This window comes from Ictalurus punctatus, chromosome 25 (genome assembly GCF_001660625.3).
Source record: "Ictalurus punctatus breed USDA103 chromosome 25, Coco_2.0, whole genome shotgun sequence".
NCBI classification, from domain to species: Eukaryota; Metazoa; Chordata; class Actinopteri; order Siluriformes; family Ictaluridae; genus Ictalurus; species Ictalurus punctatus.
This window is the reverse complement of record NC_030440.2, coordinates 14,359,174-14,378,780: the sequence shown is the minus strand read 5'-3', so window position 1 is coordinate 14,378,780 and position 19,607 is coordinate 14,359,174. Positions and strand designations below refer to the sequence as shown.

Sequence of the window (19,607 nt, the reverse complement as noted above, 5' to 3'; positions counted from 1 at the left end):
TACACGTTCATTTCCCAGAACTTTTAAAGGTGGGAGAACTGCTAAAGGTTCGTCGTTGATCCCCGGAATAGTATGATTTCCTGTCAGAATGAGTTCCAGGTAGAAACCTTTAGGAAAACTAGCACTCCTAAAAAACAAAACAAAACAAAACAAAAAAAACCTCTTGATGAATGCTGTGAGTAATTCACGTGTGAATTAATATATGAAATTCACACGTGGCTTTTAACCATTTCATGTTATACACTTTTTCCCACTTGGACTGTGGCCTTTTAAAAAATTTTCCACATCCGATTTTTCCCCCCAGATTCATTCATTTTTCACGTGTAGGGCGTGTGGTGTTATTTTCAAACGTGATCAGGTATTTTCCCCATGATGTCACGTGTGTTTACTTAAATTCACATATCCAATTTGAAGGCATAACATGCTAAAATGCAGCTTCACATGCTTTCCAAATACTGTATTGTTCACACAATGCCATGTCACCTGAAATACGTATGATTTTTGTCTAAGAAGGTATTACAGACCCTAGACCTGCTCTCTGATTAAAGCGATATTAAACTAATCGACTACAATCAAAGCAATTTCATTGGCTTTTCTTAAATGAACTCCATCGGAAGACGTCGTTCAAGCCGCGTAAAGAGCAAGAACGCGTCTTCAGAGTGAACTTCAAAACGACACGCTTATGAGGTGCAGCCGTTTTGGTGTGTGTGAACCTACGGCCTCGAAACTTGCAACCTTCAAAGCATTAACTGAAAACAAGAGAGGTCACTCCTCCCCAAAATGGCTCCCTGTGCCCCTCTAATCCACTCCCTTTATGCTGAACAGTTTTACACGAGTAAATCACTGTCACGCCATTAAACCCTGTCCTTACATTCCTAAAAGGGAAAAGTATCAGCATTTCCAAGTGAATAGGGATTAGGGCAGACGGCGGCTGCAGACCACAGACACGCATGGGAACGGAGCGGGGCCGTAAATCCGCCGCTTATCTGCTTTAGAACACTGTTTCTCAGGCCTGGCCCGCGGCTTTGAAGAGGCCGCCGTATATCAGACACACACGTGATCTTCACCACTAAAAACACCGGTGTGAGAAAGTCCAGCTGGTTTTACAGGGTTACACCATATGCTTAAATTAGCAGCAGAAAACGAGAAACGACTTGCACATTAATCTTCAGAATGATCGTGGTGCCAGTGAGATTTCGCTCTCGCTTCATGTCTAGCTAAAGAGAGTGATGCAGCAGAGCTTTAGTCCTTCACTCTGTCCAGCTCTCTCAACTCTTCAAGTGTACACTCTGCTCAAACAGGTCAGCATCCAGAGCTTCAACTTTCATGCTAATATCTCCATCAGTGTCATCGTGTTCATCGTCATCTCCTAAAAATCGTTAAATAGCCGAGCCGAGTCTCTGTCGTAACCGCATCCGTAGTGCTGCACTGCATTCTGGGACTTTCAGTCTAACATCTCCACTACTTCTCATTAATATGATGTTGAACATGGCTGGAAAATGGCGAGTGAGAAAAGAAACTCGTGCGCTTTGGTTTTTAGGAGCAGTAAAACCTGACTCTTATCCCTTATGTCTCTGAGATTGTTGGATTTTATTTCTCTTACTAAACACCATTCTAAGCACGCTAGCGATGTCACCCTGTGACGTCAGAGTATCACAAAAGGAGTTTTCAGAGTAAAGAAAATACCGCACTGACCAACAAATTAGCAACAGAATCGCTAAGAAGGTCACAAATATTTCAACATAGACATTATTAATGTGTTTTCATCTGGGATCGAGTTGTCCTTAAAACTGACACACAGCTATTCGATGCGTATTGTAAGAACAATGGCACCACACCGTGGATAAACTATGTACTACACCTCATGCCTTACTTAAATTCAATTCAATTCAATTCAATTTTATTTGTATAGCGCTTTTTACAATAGACATGGTCTCAAAGCAGCTTTACAGAAATATCAGCACGGTATACAGATATTAAAGGTGTGAATTTATCCCAACTGAGCAAACAATCTGACAAGTGTTTGAGTCCAGTTTGAGAGAACTGAAACAAAAAAAGGGGGGAACCCTCGCCACCAATTTAGCAGCTTTAATTAAGGCCATAAAAGCAGTGTGGCTCTTTTTCAATTCATATAACCACTTTAATTCTGTGTACTGCCATAGTATACAAGTCTAACATCCGGGAATTTTTTCCAGCATTTTTTTTAAATACATATATTTGAGACTATCGGTTGCTATGACGACTGTAAAGTAAGACTACTTGTATTAACGGAAGTATGTGGTGTGATTAACCATCTGTATAAGAACAAACACGGTGGCTTTAAAAACAAACAAACAAACAAACAAATAATCCTTATTTATCTGACAGATACAACTCTAGCCTTTGGTAGAGAAACGATGACAATCTCCTCAGCCAATGAATGCTCTTAATGTTGATTACGTAACTACCAATCCACCAATAACCGCTAGACTCTCAGGGCTCAATCTCAAACGACTTCTTCTTAGCTAGCTAGTGCACTACAAAAGCGTTTATAATCCGTTATTTTATAGTCTATGTAGTGCACATATGTAGAGACTTGGAGCCATTTGTAACTTGGCCTTTCTTCCTAAGAACCAAAACAAGGAAGTAGTAAGGAAACGTGTGAAGTTAGCGCTGGATACGTTATACACGGACTGGTTTATGAACTAAAAATACACTAATTATGTGAAATAATATTTTGAGGAGTGGTATCATTTCGTTTTTTTTTGTAATATTAATAGGAGCTAATAATGGTTGCTAGCTAGGTAGTATTTGGAACTGCTTTAGCATTAGTTAACGGTGGAGCGGTTTCTCTGGATATTTTCGGAGTCATGTCAGTGTAGATAAAGGAGAGGGAGGATGAAGGTGTTCAGGTTTCCAGCTCGACACGGTTATGCGGTGGAAATGTCCCCGTTTCTCCACAACACACTGGCCTGCGCTACAGCTCAGTATTACGGGATAGCAGGTATTACATCTTTATCTGACAACTCTTTTCAGGGGAAAGTTCAGTAGGTAATACATGCTCAGAATGTCGCTAGGAGTCGTCAGATGACGCCATACACTAATTTACACATTCATTGCATCGTCGTGGTCATTTGCATATCAAACTGACTTTCTTATAAGAGTACGTCCCAGAGTGCTTTATTCCTATTATACCACAGCACTTATTTATTTATTATTTAATGATACTTCATACTTATAGTTACATTTAATGTTGTGAAACATCAGAGAGACAAGTTAGTTACTGTTGTTGGTATTACTGGGAACGCCCACGAAAACGTCATATCCGTTTATGGCGCGGGGGGGGGGGGTTATTCAAATTAACGCATGTAGACCGTGTTAGGCCCTTTGTAATGATTACGATTGATTTTTGCTTGGTGCAATGAGGAAAGGTTGCTGTGTGGCGTCCTGCGCCTCTAATAAGTTTTAAAAACCCTTAGCTGAAGTTTTATATACTGCCGAATAAAAAGACGGAGTCATCAAGGAAATAAATAAATAAATGTCGCTCCCTGATATTGTAAAACCACTCCCATAAAGTCACTGGTGGAAAAATTGTGAGCTTCTGGGGACCTGTAATTCTTCATGTTGCTCTGCGAGTAGATTCCTGTGTGATCTATCACATCGCCGATATATAAGTTGTAAATGGTCTGCACTTATATAGTGATTTTTTTTTAACCTTAGCGGTTACAAAGCGCTTTACACTGGTTCTCATTCATCCATTCACACACCGATGGTAGCAGAGCTGCCATGCAAGGCGTTAACTTGCCATTGGGAGCAACTTGAGGTTCAGTGTCTTGCTCGAGGGCACTTTGGCATGTGGAGTCACGTGGGCCGGGAATCGAACCACCAACCCTACGATTTGTGGACAACCCGCTCTACCAGCTGAGACACAGCCGGTGGCTAATATAGGCCAATAGCACTGAGGAATGTCACTGCTACAGTTGAAACTGTGCATGGAATGTATTCATTTAACATGCTAAGACATACTAGTCTTTTATTTCATAGCTTTAATGAACATGGGATAACAATATAAACTGCTGGATGACCCTGGGATACTGATATTACAGTCAGATTGAATAATCTAAGATTAGCTGTCTCTTACCTGGAAATTCAATCAAGTAACAAAAAATGTGGGGAAACAGCACCTCTGGCCATTTTGTTGAGTCATTCGTCCAGTCACAGATACTGTACGGACAATCCGACCCAATATGGCTCACTTTTTGTATGTATCTTGCCCTGTCGAGCGGCAGAAGTGATTCTACGTAGGCCATACTGGGTTAACACCATGCTTTTCCAGTCAGGGGGAAAGGATTGTTTTGCCCCCATGCCGGCTCCGCCCCCATGTCACGCCTCCAGCTATAAACAGGCATTCCCTCACCGGTGTCTCTTTTTCATTCTCTTAATATTAATAAGACAAAAAAGGTGCACCTTGTCATGTTAGTGAGCAAGCACAAAGTGCAAACTCCGGTAAAACCGTCAGCCAAAGTGAAAATAAACCAACAAGAATTTTAGACTAAATAAAAGCAGCTCAGAATTACATTCTGAACAAATCTTGCATGCTATTGAAGGTTATATGTTAATTATATAAATCAGTATGCATGTTGCTCAGGGTAAGTCTTTCCTTTAATGTACCCATTGTACATAGTGTTGATTTTGAGTGTTTAAAATTTCTCTGTATGTTTCAGGATGTGGAACGCTGCTGGTGCTGGAGCAGAGGGAAGCGGACATTGTGCTCATGAGAAGGTGTGGTTTGGACATGCTTTTCCATTTCTGTTTATTCATTTGGCACAGAGTTCTTAATAACCCCTTGCTGTGTGTTCCTTATGCACAGCTTTGACTGGAACGATGGGCTCTTTGACGTTACGTGGAGCGAGAACAACGAGCACGTGCTGGTGACCGGAGCTGGTGATGGCTCACTGCAGATTTGGGACACAGCCAACCCGCAAGGGCCTATCCGAGTGCTGAAGGAGCACACCCAAGAGGTGAAATGCTCGACTTAGTTACTTGTTTGGGTTCTCTACATGATGTAGCACTTCTTCATGGTGTATGTCAGTATGATCCAAGTGAATTATTTATTTATTTATTTTTTTGGCAAGAAAAAGAAAAAAACAGCAGCTCTGTTTTGGCTGGGGGCGGAGCTAATCTTAGGGCTAGAAAAATATACAGAAGAAACCAGCCCGATTTCTCTCATAGCACTATTGTGACAATCTTTCTAATGTTTGAAATTGCCATTATAGGATGATGAACTGTGTTAAACATCACAAAATACACTGTTAAAATGATATTTAAACGACACAGATGACGGTCAGGCAGATTTGCCGTGAGATTAGGCGAAATAAAAAGAAATAGCAGCTTTTATTGTTATTCCCTTAAACTCTCAAGAGCATCCCAAAGCCGTGGAAGAACTTTTCATTGTCTGTTTCCATACATACTGTTAGTAGATATACAAATATTTGATGTTTTCTCTTGGTGTGTTGTTAAATTTAAAGACACTGCCTGAGTTAGTGAGACATCGGTAAGAAGTGAAAAGTGGTGTTGAAGTGTTACTCTGTGTGTTCAGGTGTACGCAGTGGATTGGAGCCAGACGCGGACCGAGAACCTGGTGGTTTCAGGATCATGGGATCACACAGCCAAAGTGGTGAGAAACAGCACAAATCCTGACTTAAAATTCAGACAGTTTTTTGAAAAGACGATTATATTCTCAAGCCCTGTTTACACTAGTGCGCTGACGACTACTCCGGTGTTTTCAATCCCTCGAAAACCGAGACTTTTTGGACGTTTTAGTTTGAAAACTCCGGGCTAGCGTCTCAGTGTAAAAAGGCGTAAAAAGACGTGGCTTCGCCTACATTCGCCCCCTGATTGGGTCTTCTGGATCACTGTGTATCCTTCTTGGATTCGTCAAGCCCCTACCATATGACCATTACGCTGCCTTGATCGTATACACAACAACACGGAGACTGAACCACAAGCTTTGCCGGCTTTCTTGTCATTCTTAGCAGCCATTGTGCAGTTAAATTCTGTATTTTATAATTCTGCAGCTGCCTACACGCGCAAGAGGCGAGCTACGGTTAGAGCGATCACCAACAAATCTCATTTCAAGCAGCGTAAGCCTTACATGGAACGCAGATTTGGACTAGCAACCAACTTCCTGTTTACACTTGTATGCGCATGTCCAGTGTGCATGAATGGGACATGCATATTCATTCATGTAGTGTGGACGGAGATCATTTCTGAAACACAGCGGAAACGCCAGGGTGGACGAGGATCGTTTTCATTTTATAACGCCGTTTTATAACCAAAACGCACTAGTGTACACAGGGCCTTAGAGCTTGAACACCTGAAGGTACTTAGGATTTATTGCAGTTTAATTAATCACTATTACTGCTACACACCAAACAATATAATACATAAACAACTATTACATGTATAGAGCTTATTAACTGCTCAGTCTCAGATCCTCATGCGACTCTAAATCAGAGCTCGATTAAAGTCAGGAGAATTTGAAGGGTAGATAAACCGGTTGATAAAAAATGTGTGTAGATAAAAACATAAACGTGTAGATTGAGTTGTAAGAGTGGTCAAGGTTTTTGCCTAGATTAAATTAGTTCTATAATTTTTTGTTTTAAAATAATCAAATTATTTTTTAAATTATTTGTTTAATAATAATTTTTTTTCTTGATTCACTTGTACCTAATCCCTGGTTAGATTTTGACATTTTCGAGTATTTCCACTACACTTATTTAAGCAAAAATGTTGAAATATAGACTACTCACAAACATTTGAGTGCCACTTTAATTAAAACAGAAGGTTGTATGTTTTCAAGTTGTTGAAAGTTGTCAGGGTGAAATCAAGTAAAAATCAAAGTAATTCACCGCAAGCGTTTTTATTTCGTCAGTTTTGCTCAGTTTTTAACTATATTGTTGAGAGGTATGTCAGATTATATTTCTCAAACATGATTCGGGAAAACTGGGCTCTTTTTGACTGAAAGTATTAGAGAAAAAAATCCGAGCGGATACATTTTAATTGAGAAGAAATTCCTAGTCAGCTTAAAGGTGCAATAGTTTTACGGTGAAGTAGCTGTTTAAAAAAAAATAACACAAATAAGCTGGAAACTATGTAGAATGTGATTAAAACAACCAAACAAACGATAGTTTAAGGAGAAAAGTATTACATGGCTGAGAAAAACTCCTCTGGAAAACTGCGTTACAGCCAGGAATGTATGTTTGTGTTTACACGGCCATCCTGTCAGTCATTTTATAGCCACTCCCTCACACCCCTTCACTCCGCACCCTGCTAACATGTTAATATCACAGCTTAGCACTCACAAGAGCTTATTACGAAGGGAAAGAAAGGACAGCGACTGCAACCACGTGACCATTCTCATAAATCATTGAGTCCGATTTTGCATCTTTTTAGTATTATATAGTGTGCTTGAAAGTGATGTCAGGGCAATCCTTGCTAATTCTAACTCTAGTTGAGCCTTATTCAGCGCCACCTACTTAACCGAAAGAGACCTAATCTTGACAAATTTTAAGAAATCTTAAACACAATGCACCTTTAAATTAATATCCCACTTTAACCCAGTAAAAAAAGGACTGTAAGTACTGCAAGCTGTGAACGATATGGAGCATGTCTACAGTAAAACATGTTTTTCCACAGTGGGATCCAGAGCACCCTCAGTCCGTGTGCACACTTAAGGGTCACGAGGGAGTCGTGTACAGCACCATCTGGTCTCCACACATCCCAGCCTGCTTCGCCTCAACCTCAGGTGAGTGAGCTTACTGATCGTGATTAAAGATATAACATTATTTAAAAAAAAAAAAAAGAGCCACAATGTACAAACAGGGCCAGTTAATGCCAGTATATACATGCACCTGTAGATACACACCCCATGTGGTTGCCATGTTTTATATATGTATATCCAGAGTTTATATATATATATCCAGAGTTAATATGTAATCAGAAAGCTTACTTCTAGCTGCATGTGGTCCTAGTAAAAGTACTTCTCACTTGTCAGAATTAAGTAGAAGAAAGTTATTAAGCATCCAGTGTCTGATGTCCTTTACACATTCCTCAACTTTATTAAGCTGATGTCTGTCATCTGGCTTTACTGAAACATACCAGTGCATGTCATCAGCATAACAGTGGAAGCTAATACCAAGTCATGTCGAGTCAAGTGGCTTTATTGTAATTTCAACCATGTACAGCCAGTACAGTACACAGTGAAACGAAACCACGTTCCTCCAGGACCATGGCACTAGACTAAAACAACACAGGACTACACGAGAGGAGACAGAGCTAAATAAAACCTACACCTTTCTACATAAAGTGCACGTGCAAACATGTACAAACAGTACTAGACAGTACAGTAATTACTAAAATAGGACAGCAGGCACAGAGACCAATACACAGTTTTAGTGTGGAAGTTTCAGATATAACAGGTAGCGCAAAGGAATAATAATATCATTTTTTCATCAATATCATCAATAATTTTACTCATAGGTAGTGTATATACTGTATAAGGAAAGAAAAAAAAAAACAGTGGGCCTAAAACAGAGCTTTGAGGAACACCAAATTTTACCTTAGTAGGCTTAGAGAAGTCGCCATGTACATCTACAAACTGATAACGATCAATCAAATGAGACCTGAGTCAGGTTATAGCACAGCAGTTATGCCCGTACCTACACAGGAATAACATTCATGAAATGTATCAGTCGGGATTCAGGCTTCATCATAGCACAAATATAGCGCTGGTTAAAGTGGTAAATGACCCACTACTGGCCACTGATCAGGGGCACTCCTTGCTTGTGTTGCTTGACATTAGCGCATATACCATTACTCATACAACATTATTCTCCTTAATAGACTAGACTACGTTGTTGCCATTAAGGAAACGGCCCTCTTCTTTTCTAGGATCTTGGAGATAAAGCGGAGGTTTGATATTGGCCTGAAGTTGGACAACTGACAGGGGTCGAGATCAGGGTTTTTTATCAGGGGTTTGATAACTGCTAGTTTAAATGATTTGTGTTCATAACCAGTGCTAAGGGAAGACTTGATTGTTTTTAGCAGAAGTTCAGTTACTTCTGGAATGATCTGGAATTGGACTATGAGATGATAGTTTAGAAATCCAGCTTTCATTTCCTGATATTTACGTCTAGCTGTGTTAAACGTGGAACATGGCACCTTTGGTGGTAGACCACCCAATTTTCAGGTGAGCACTCTTAAAGTAAATAACGCTTCCTGTCATCATAAACAGGTGTAATGTGAGGAATGAAATGTAATCTTCTTTATGTCAGACAAGAGGATAAGTATCACAGTGCCTACTGATGCAAAAGTCAAGCATTACTGACAGACTATACAATAAACTATACAGTACGATTTATTGCACTGTATTCATACTATATACTCTGTTAATAGTCCTGAGCAGCAGCATGAACATGTCAAGTGATTTGTGTGTTAGAAAGTGACCCGGGCTGTAGAAAGTGCTCCGTCTTATTTATTTTAGATACCAAGCATTGCACTCCAAACGTATAGTAACTGGAAACCAACGTCAATTGAATAGGATGGGACTAATGTGTTTAAACATTCTAGCTCTTATGAGGACCTGCTGTTCTGTATTTTAGACTAACTGGAATTTCGTAATGGATGCGTTGGCATTCGTGCAAAAGTGCATTACAGTAATCTAATTCAAGTAGGGCTGCAACAACTAATCAACAAAATCAATTCAATTCGATAATAAAATTCGTTGGCAATGAATTTCATTATCGATTCGTTGGGCCGTGTTGTGAAGCATGCTGTAGTGCCGCTTCACTTCCCTCAAGCACATTTGATGTAAAAGACTGGGTATGTTAACACAGTGAAAACCTCCTCTAATGTATGGGAGTTCTACATTACATTAAACTACACTGCAGTTCTCATGACATGACCAATGTGTGTTTCCATGCGAGTAATATTTTGGATTTTAGTGATCATTCGTTTGTGTTGATTGTGGTAACGGAGGAAGTGTCCCAGGTTGCTTATTAACGACTGTATATATTGATAGTTTTCTAGCTGCATCTCAAATTTATGGTCATATTTATCAGGTGATATTTACAGTATATTTACCAGAAAGCATTATTTCATGCTACTTTGACCAAAACATCATTAGCTTGTGTGACAACCCCAATATATATAAAATGAATGTTTAGTATAGGTGATGGACGTTTTCTGATTTCAAAATCAAACTCACGGCATGAAGCATGTACATCATGCAGTGTTTGAAACTATTTGAGTCAGGTAACTTGTATTTTATCTAAATGCATGTGTCGAGTCATCAAGTCTCTAAACCTGCTTTTGGCTCACCTGCTTCGAAGCCGATCCCAAAAAAAGAGCTGATTCATCGATTCCAGGCATTGAAACTAAGACCAAGAGTCAACCCCAAAAGCTTTGGAGTCGATTCCACACGCTGAAAACGATTCACCTCATGCGCACACTCAGCACGCAAAACAAACTTCGCCTCATAGGGTTCCAGTTGGAGAGGCAGGCAGAGGATGATTATTTTGCCTTTAATTTGGATTCGTCTGGCTGAATTTAACAAGTTGCAGTCACCTTATGCTAGTTTGGGTCTCGTTTGGTTGACATGCTGTGACAGATTATCTGATCAATGTCAGTAATGTTGTATTGTAGTTTAGTGACCTGTTATTTAATTAAGTTTAAGAGCTCTGTAGTAGAGTTCGTTTATTGAATTTAATATATCAATCTATTACCAAAATGATCAATAGTCCTAATTCTGAGTTGATAATCCATGAACTCTGCATGGTGTGTGGACATGTTCTCTGTTTTCACAAGCAGAGGGCGAAAGTGTGCTGAATTCTCTTTACAGGGACGTGGTGGTGGTGGGGGGGTGGTTTAAGTGCGAGCGTCAGAAGTTGACGTGCTCTTCTGTAACCTGTTACGTGTTAACGTGATAACTGATAAATAATGCTAATAACTTGTATAAATAAAATAAATAATTAAATGTTGTGTGGAAAAAAAGGCAATTAAAGTAGTTGTGGTGATATTTTTTTATGTGGCGCAAAGTATTGTGCAGCTTAAGACAACTTAAGTGTTGATCTTGGTATAGTCGTGTGCACACTGTAAAGTGCACTCTGCAGGATTTTATACCTTCACTAAAGCACTGTGTGTGAGAGGTTGGGAGTGGTGGATGGTGGACGGTGGATGTTCTTGATGTAATGCTCTAGTACAGGGGTGTCCACTCTTATCCAGAAAGGGCTGGTGTGGGTGCAGGTTTTCATTTCATTCCAACAAAATTAGTTTAGTTACACAAACACCTGCGCCCTGAGTTCCTAAAGTGAACGAATATTCTCCTTAACCAGGGTAAAGGTTTTTCATTTAGAGCGGTTATTCTTTTGAGAGAAATATTTTCAATAATTTGTTTTATCAGAACAGAGAAGGAGAAAGTTGAGAGCGCTAGAGGCATTGCTGTGTGTGTGTGCGTGTGTGTTTGTACACGTACTTCTTGAGCGAATCACAAGGTTCTGTCATCATGTCCCAGAGTTGTTCAGCTCCCAGCTGCACTGTTCAGATCTTATCAGCTCACACAGAGAGTCTGCAGCTCATGCACTTAGTTACCTTCCCATATCACCCAGCGGCTGTGTTCCAAATAAAGCAAGTCACAACCTTGCTGCGTGTCGGTGCTTCAGAAATAAAGCTCTCGACGGTGGCGGCCTGTACAGCCGAAGGTTATCATTGATTCTTTTATTTATTGTAGATAAATATACATGTATATATAGCAGATCATGAATAAAGAAACTCCTTTTTTTCATTTTTTGAAAGAATGACAAATTGTTTGACATATTTCTTAGGGGTGTCAATAATTATTATACACTCACTGAGCACTTTATTAGGAACGCTATACTAATGCTCGGTAGGGCCTCCATTTTGCTCTCAAAATTGCCTCAGTTCTTCATGGTATGGATTCCAGAAGATGTTGGAAAGATTCTTTTGTGATTCTGGTCCATGTGGATATGATTGTGTCAAACCGTTCCTGAAGATTTTTCACGTGCACTTTCATGCTGCGAATCTCCTGTTCTACCCCATCCCGAAGGTGCTCTATTGGATTCGGATCCGGTGACCACAGAAGACCACGGAACTCTTTGCCGTGTTCATGAACCCAATTTAAGATGGCGTTTGCCTTGTCGTGCTCGAAGTAAGCCTTAGAAGATGGGTAAATTGTGGCCATGAAGGGCTGCACACGGTCAGCAACAATACTCAAATAGTCTGTAGCAGGCTCCGCTTTCTGTTCTTGGCTGACAGAAGTGAAACCCAATGTGTTGTAGCCCATCTGCCTCAGGGTTTGACGTGTTGTGCATTCTGACGTGCTTCAATCATGAACAGTCGTGATTTTATGCATTGCACCGCTGCCAAATGATTGGATGAATATATTATTGTATGTTCCTAATAAAGTGCTCTGTGAGTGTATTTGCTCATTTTTCTTCACCGTTCGCTTCATTAGGTTCCAGTTGTCCAATCAGCCAATCAGGAAATGCCTTGTTGATGAGCGAGGTCAGAGGAGAATGGTTCGAGCTTACAGAAAGACTCAAATGACCGCTCTTTACTAACGTGGTGAGCAGAAAAGCATCTCAAACCCTACAGAATATTGAAACATGAAGCAGATGGACTCCAACAGCAGAGGACCACTGTAACTCCACATTTGGACCCTTGCAGGGTTTAGTAGCACACTTTAATCATTCGTGAGGTTTAATTTGCTCACATGAATCCAAACACGTTGCTTTATTCACGCTGTTTTCAAATCATCTAGAGGGAATTTAGCCACAATGTTACACACTGACGTGTTGATGGAAAGCCCTTTTATTTCTTATTAAAATAGGAGCACCGAAGCCATAAGCATGTGTGTAGTGAGAGATGTCTGAAAATCGATGCTGGAACAGTGCTGAATTTGATCATGTGGAAAAAGTGTTTGTGCCTCTGCTGATACAGCGTTTCTCAAAGGTTACAAACATGCTGCGTAGCTCGTCATTCATACTCTCGTGCCGCTTTTGATTTGAGCATTTTGGATATTTGTGAAGAAAGTTCATGGCATTGTGCTTTATAGCTGGGTTTTATGTTGTGTTATGTTGCAGAAATGTGTCGTCTTTATACTGAGTTAAATCATCGACTATAAAGATGGATCTGTGAATCATTTGTAGGGGGAACATGCATCATTTTATAATCTTATTTTTTCTAAAAGATCAATACCACCAGGATTTCTCATTTTTTTTACCGTGTGTACATAGTAAATAGGATTTGAGGACAGAATGCTATGAAGTTTGATGCCAATTCATTTTTGTTGTAGAACGTTCTTGTCTAACAAGGCCATATTCTAGAAATAAAACCTTCAAAGTAGTAGGGAAAGAAAATCACACGTATTTAATGAACATTTATTTTAAGTTATATGTTGTAAAGTAAATATATTGAATAATAGTATTCATGATGATCCTAATTATAAATGGTAAATGGTCTGCACTTATATACGATTAGTGGACACCTGAGGCACAGCCACTCAACTAATATAGCAGTCCTTTTGAGTAAAAATATTAGTACTTTATGCAGAGACATCAAATAAGTTAAACAGCTGTATCTACCCATGCCGTTATACGGAAATAACGCACACCTTCTGAGCAAACAGACTCGAGCATTTATACACGCTGTGGTATAGAGTTTCTGGTGTCAGTACTTGGTAACAGTTAGTAAGTTTCCTGCCAGTCTTCAAGAAATATGAGAAACAAAAAGGGGGCAGTAAGGGTTGCACGTGATAACAGGACCTAACCTGTTCTGCAGGCATGCCACAACATTAAAAATGTAACTATAAAGGGTTAAAAGGTACAGGCTATTTGTTACCATATGACAAATTTGTCCACATTGGCAAATTGCGATGAATACAACACAGTAACACCACATCATTAGTCTTTAAATACTATTATGGCACGTCCCAAGTGTTTTATTCCTTACACCTAGAGCTTCTGTTCATAGTATTCTCTTCAGCTCTGTTCTCTGGCTTGACTCCAAACCATTTGTGAGTGGTAAAATATTTACAGATATAGGGAAGGGTAACACGCTGAAGAATCTGCACCTTTTTTTGCGTACACGAGCTCATAAATGGCTACGATTGGTTAGTGGTGCTGTGATTGACAGGGGAGAGAGAGTATGTATCATCCATCTCACCCAGAGAGCATGACCAATTCTGCTGTCTTGACTCCCGGCCACGTATTGCGGTGGCATCATCGAGATTTGAACTCGCTCTCCTGACGACAGGGTGAACACTTTTGTGAGCTACTTATCAAGTCAATATTTTAACTGACTAATTGAACTGTAATCACACATGACCAGCAATATCCTTCATGTGCCTAACCAACCCAAGTTTCAAGCCAAAGTTGCCCATTAACATGCATTAAAATGGGGTCCTAGTACATCAAACAACCACTCGCATGCATTAATTGTGAGCCACTCATCATATGCACTACCATGAAATTACTTTCTGTCCTTTACTCGATGATGAAGGAGCACCTACAGGATGGTGGGTTCAGTTCACACCCCCTGCTGTCCACTGCCATTAGAGAGTAACGTGGCCTCTAACGGGTGTATTGTTCTGCAAGAATGTTACGGTAGGTGGTACAATACGCTGCGATGCACTGTGTGTTCTGAAATCTCGCCATCATAGCCAGGGGATCAGACCACACGGGCTAGCCTTCGCTCCTCACACGCATCAATGAGTCTTGGGAGCACATGACCCTGTCACTGGTTCACTGGTTCACTTCCTTGGAACGCTTTTGGTAGGTACTAACCACCACATACTGGGATCACCCACACAAGACCTGCTATTTTGGAGATGCTCTGACCAAGACATCTAACCATCACAATTTTGCAATGTCAAAGTCGTTCAGATCCTTACGCGTGCCCATTTTTCGTGATTCCAACACATCAACTTTGAGAACTGACGCTTAATATATCCCACCCCTTGGCAGGTGCCATTGTAACGAGATATTCTGTATATTCTGCTGTTTGTGACCTCAACATTTTGTGTTTATGTCATGTTTTGCTTTTTCGTTACGTTATACTGTCAGTAAGAGCTTAATTTTAGTCATCTATTCAGTCCCATTGTGTCATTGTAAGAAGCTAATTCTCTTGCTGTTTTTAATGTAAAAGGCTACGTAGTGCTGTGTTTCCAGCCTTTTTTTTGTTCTACAGCAGCACTGTGGCACATGGCTGAATGATAATGTCGTTTACAGTGAAGGTTTGCTTTGAAGAGCTGCAGAGAAACAATAGCAGTACTACAAGATTAAAGCTTATCAGCAATCCTGCCTTTTTTCCCCCCTCTCACACTGCAGATACGGGCTTCCTCAGCCTCGGCTGGCAACCATGCCATGAAAGCTTTAAAGGCAAAGGCTTGGCGTGCCAGCAATCTCGCTGAGAGATCCATTCAGCCGCAATTAAAGTCAGCAGCGCCCAGAGCGGGTTGCAAATCAAAGATTTTAACGAAACTCTGCAGACCAGCCCTGTAGGAAACGCTAATTTATCCTCAGAACTTAGTTTCTTCTGGAATCTCTGCAATCCACTTTAGAAGAATGGCAGTAGTTCAAGGAACAGCAGTTTCCTGTCCTTCTAATGAGAATCCATTAAACGCACCAGGCTGAATAAAGCTGTCCATTTGGATGAACGTGACAGTCTGAAATAGACACAAGTTTTAGTTTTGTGCAGGCATTCATTCGGCTCGAGCTCAGCACTGCGGATTTCTGATCGACTGCGGCTTATTGTGCATACCGTCTGCATAAAAGCTCCCCAGCAGTAGTTAAGTAAATCGAGGCCATTTATTTAAGTAGTGAGTTATTGAATTGTCAATGAGAACAATATTTTTGGGTGGTGCATACTTAGCTGCTCGAAGCAGAGGCTTGTTTAGTATGCAGAGATGTGAATGCATGTCGCATAAGCATGGAAAATTTATAAGGTTCTTGACAGCAGTGTTAAGAAACAGACTTTAAGATAAAAGATTATGATAAAAGCTGTCCATTATTGTATTGCATTGTCTCTTCTTCTGAGACAGAACATTGTATGTTTTTATATGTGATTAATGATTGTGTATGGTGAGTTTAAAAGTATATTAAAAGCAGCATTACAAACTCCACACCCCCTTCACTGGGGCTGAGAGGTACAGAGGCCACACCTCCTTCACTGGGGCTGACAGTTACACAGACCACATCTCCTTCACTGGCACTGACAGGTACAGAGGCCACACCCCCTTCACTGGGGCTGACATTTACACAGACCACACCTCCTTCACTGGGGGTGAGAGATACAGAGGACATACCTCCTTCACTGCGGCTGGCAGGTACAGAGACCACACCTCCTTCACTCGACTGACAGGGACAGAGGCCACACCCCTGTACTGGGGCTGACAGTTACACAGACCACACCTCCTTCACTGGGGGTGAGAGGTACAGAGGACATACCTCCTTCACTGCGGCTGGCAGGTACAGAGACCACACCTCCTTCACTGGGACTGACAGGTATAGAGGCCATACCTCTTTTACTGGGACTGACAGGTACAGAGGCCACACCTCCTTTACTGCGACTGACAGGTACACAGTCTAATCCTCCTTCACTTTGGCTGAGCGGTACACAGGCCACACCTCCTTCTCTGGAACTGTCAGGCACAAAGACCACACCTTCACTGGGGATGACAGATATATAGGCCACACCTCCTTCACTGTGACTGACCGGTACAGAGGCCACACCTCCTTTACTGGAACTGTCAGGCACACAGGCCACACTTCCTACACTGTGACTGACAGGTACACAGGCCACACCTCCTTCATTGGGGTTGACAAGTTAATAAGTTCTCCTACTCTCAACACACCTTGCCAACCCGTTAAAGGCTTAGTGATTATCTGATCACTCAGGTTCAGGTGTGTGAGCAGGGGAAAAATTCAAACTGCAGAACTGAAATTAAAACCCTGACTTCGATAACGGTAGAACAATGCTTGATGAGTTCATTGATCATGACTTTAACGCAGAGCATATGTACCATAATCAGTACCACTAGAATGATGTTTTTCTTGTCAGCTCTAGACTGTTTTTCAGTGCTGTAAATGGTGCTGATGTTGCAGGTCTCCACGGACACGCTATACGATGAATGGCCAGCACACAACTCACTTACTGCTGACTACAGGATGTTAAATGTAGTGTACAGTTCCTTATGAGGCAATCCCCTCCTTTTAGGGTTTAATGTTATGTGAATGAAGGTCATAGATGGTTTTACGGAGAGAGAGAGAGAGAGCGAGAAAGACGCTTGTTGAAATTCAGTGTCTGGCTGGTACATTTTGACACACTGATGCATCGTCTCGTCAGTTCTGCTGTTCGTCCATTCATGCCTAAGTGTTCCTTGAAATTATGTCATGGTTCACAGGATTTTGCAGAATGTTTGTAGAGAGAATATTTCTGAGATTTAGAGATGTTTGCATTCACTGCACTATTGTGTGCACAGCAATTACAGCATTGCTGTAGCCTGAAACTGTGAGAAGTTGGCAAGACCACCATTTGCTGATTGTAGCGTCTCATTTCAAAAGAGCAGTTCAGCTAAAAATGAACTGTACACAGCGTTCCTCTGTTTCCCAAAATCAGTTGATCAAGACTCAAAAAGTTCACTTTTTTAGTTTTGCACTTGAGGTACAGGACTAATGATGCTAGCTTGCTAATATATGTTCACAGTCCCCTCCAAAAGTATGGGAACAGCAAGGTAAATGCTATTTTTTCGCTATACATTGAAGACATTTGGGTGGGAGATCGAAAGATGAATGAGACGATAGATTTCCTATATTTACGTCTAGATGTTTTAAACAACTTTGGTGCCCGACCACCCAATTGTTAGGTGGGCAAAAGTAAAGGAACATATAGTGTTAAAGTAAATAACACTTAATATGTGGTTGCATATGCCTTGCTTGCAATAACTGCATCAAGACATTGCATTTTTCTTTTGTGATGCTTTTTCAAGCTTCTTTCAGTTGTTTATTTCAGGGGGTTTCTCCCTTCAGTCTCCTCTTCAGGAGCTGAAATGCTGCTCAACTGGGTTAAGGTCTGGTGATTGACTTGGCCAGTCTAAAGCCTTCCACTTTTTCCCCCGATTAAGTCCTTTGTTGTATTGGCAGTGCTTTTTGTGTCATTCTCTTGCTGCATGAAGGTCTTCCCAATTAGATTGGCTGCATTTCTCTATAAATTGGAAGACAGATTAAACTTCTGCATTCATTCTGCTGCTACCATCATGAGTTACATCATCAGTAAAGACTGTATAGTCAGTAGTTTAGCAGTGTGCAAGCTACTGGGCCTAAATCATCATGCACCTGCCTCAAATCTTTTTATTTGTTTGTCTAGTTTCTGCACTTGTTATCATTTCTGTAGTAACAACTAATTCACACGAATTGTATGATGGACACACAACATAACCTAGGACTAATAATGATTGTTTTTTAAAAATAAATGTTATTTAACAAAGAAAAACACTTCTCTCTAAAGAGACCGTTTTTTTTTAACATTTATGGAAGGAGTCTCCAGTGTCAGTTCTTTGTAATAGACAGTAGGTTTTTGGCCGTAGAAATATCTCCATAAGGAGCACATTGTGCATGTTTTTTTGTTTTTTGTTTTATTCCATCATTTGCATTTTGTTTTGATTTGTGTCGTGTCTCCACCCCTGCCTGGCGATTGGCGCTGATCCTGATTGTGGCCACCTCTTGCTTGTTGAGTGACCGATTAGTTTGTCTGTTTATGCGCACATGTGTCTTAGTTTTGTTGCGAAGTCTTGCCGTAGTATGTGTGCATTTCAGAGCTGTGGTTACCTGTGTTTCAGCATGCCTTTGTTTCCTTGTTCCTCATATGACTTGCAGGTCTTGACCAAAACCCATGTTTACGTTTATGATTATGTGAATATCTTTGTGTTCATATTTTAGGTTTATGAATATTTGAACCCTGTAATTGACTTTGATGACGATGTATGGATTTGCCATACAGTAATTAGCACTTTATATGCCACGCGTTACAATAGTAAAATGTGCTGACTTTTTATATCCAAGTTTTCAGCTTATTTTGCAGGGTTATATGGGTGATTTTCACTAAATCATGAAGGATCAAGCCACGAATAACTGATATATGTGGAATAATTGTACATTTTGTGAATAATACTTTCTTGTCTGTTTCCAGGAGATGGCACGCTGAGAGTTTGGGACGTGAAAGCCGGCTCGTGTCGACTGGCGATTCCGGCACACAAAGCCGAGGTCCTTAGCTGTGATTGGTGCAAATATGACCAGGTGACCTTAGTAATGCACAGTAGGGGTTTAATTTCGTCTCTCATGTTGTAGGAGAACACCTTAGGTTTCATTATTTTTCTTTGAGCTGAATTAATACAAAAGGCAAATAAAAACTTGAAATGAAATGAACACATACAGGGAATAAAACAATTACAGTCAACTAGGGTTATAAGTTAATATTTATTGCTTAAGGATCATTTTTATAGAATTAATAACTAAACTCTTTCTGGTTGAAATCTGAAGGTAAATCTAACTTAT

General features: G+C 40.5%; 1 protein-coding gene across 3 annotated transcripts in view; it reads left to right on the top strand.

The window, feature by feature from the left end:
• Positions 1-2,611: 2,611 nt before the first annotated feature.
• pex7 (peroxisomal biogenesis factor 7) overlaps positions 2,612-19,607 on the top strand; it is a 42,765-nt gene continuing 25,769 nt past the window's right edge. For all 3 annotated transcript variants that reach the window (XM_053675611.1, XM_017456191.3, XM_017456194.3), the window contains exons 1-6: positions 2,612-2,983; positions 4,704-4,761; positions 4,850-5,000; positions 5,579-5,656; positions 7,678-7,786; positions 19,243-19,349. In XM_053675611.1, coding sequence (XP_053531586.1) covers positions 2,878-2,983; positions 4,704-4,761; positions 4,850-5,000; positions 5,579-5,656; positions 7,678-7,786; positions 19,243-19,349 — 609 coding nt within the window. In that variant the 5' untranslated portion in view covers positions 2,612-2,877. The remainder of the gene's footprint in view (positions 2,984-4,703; positions 4,762-4,849; positions 5,001-5,578; positions 5,657-7,677; positions 7,787-19,242; positions 19,350-19,607) is intronic.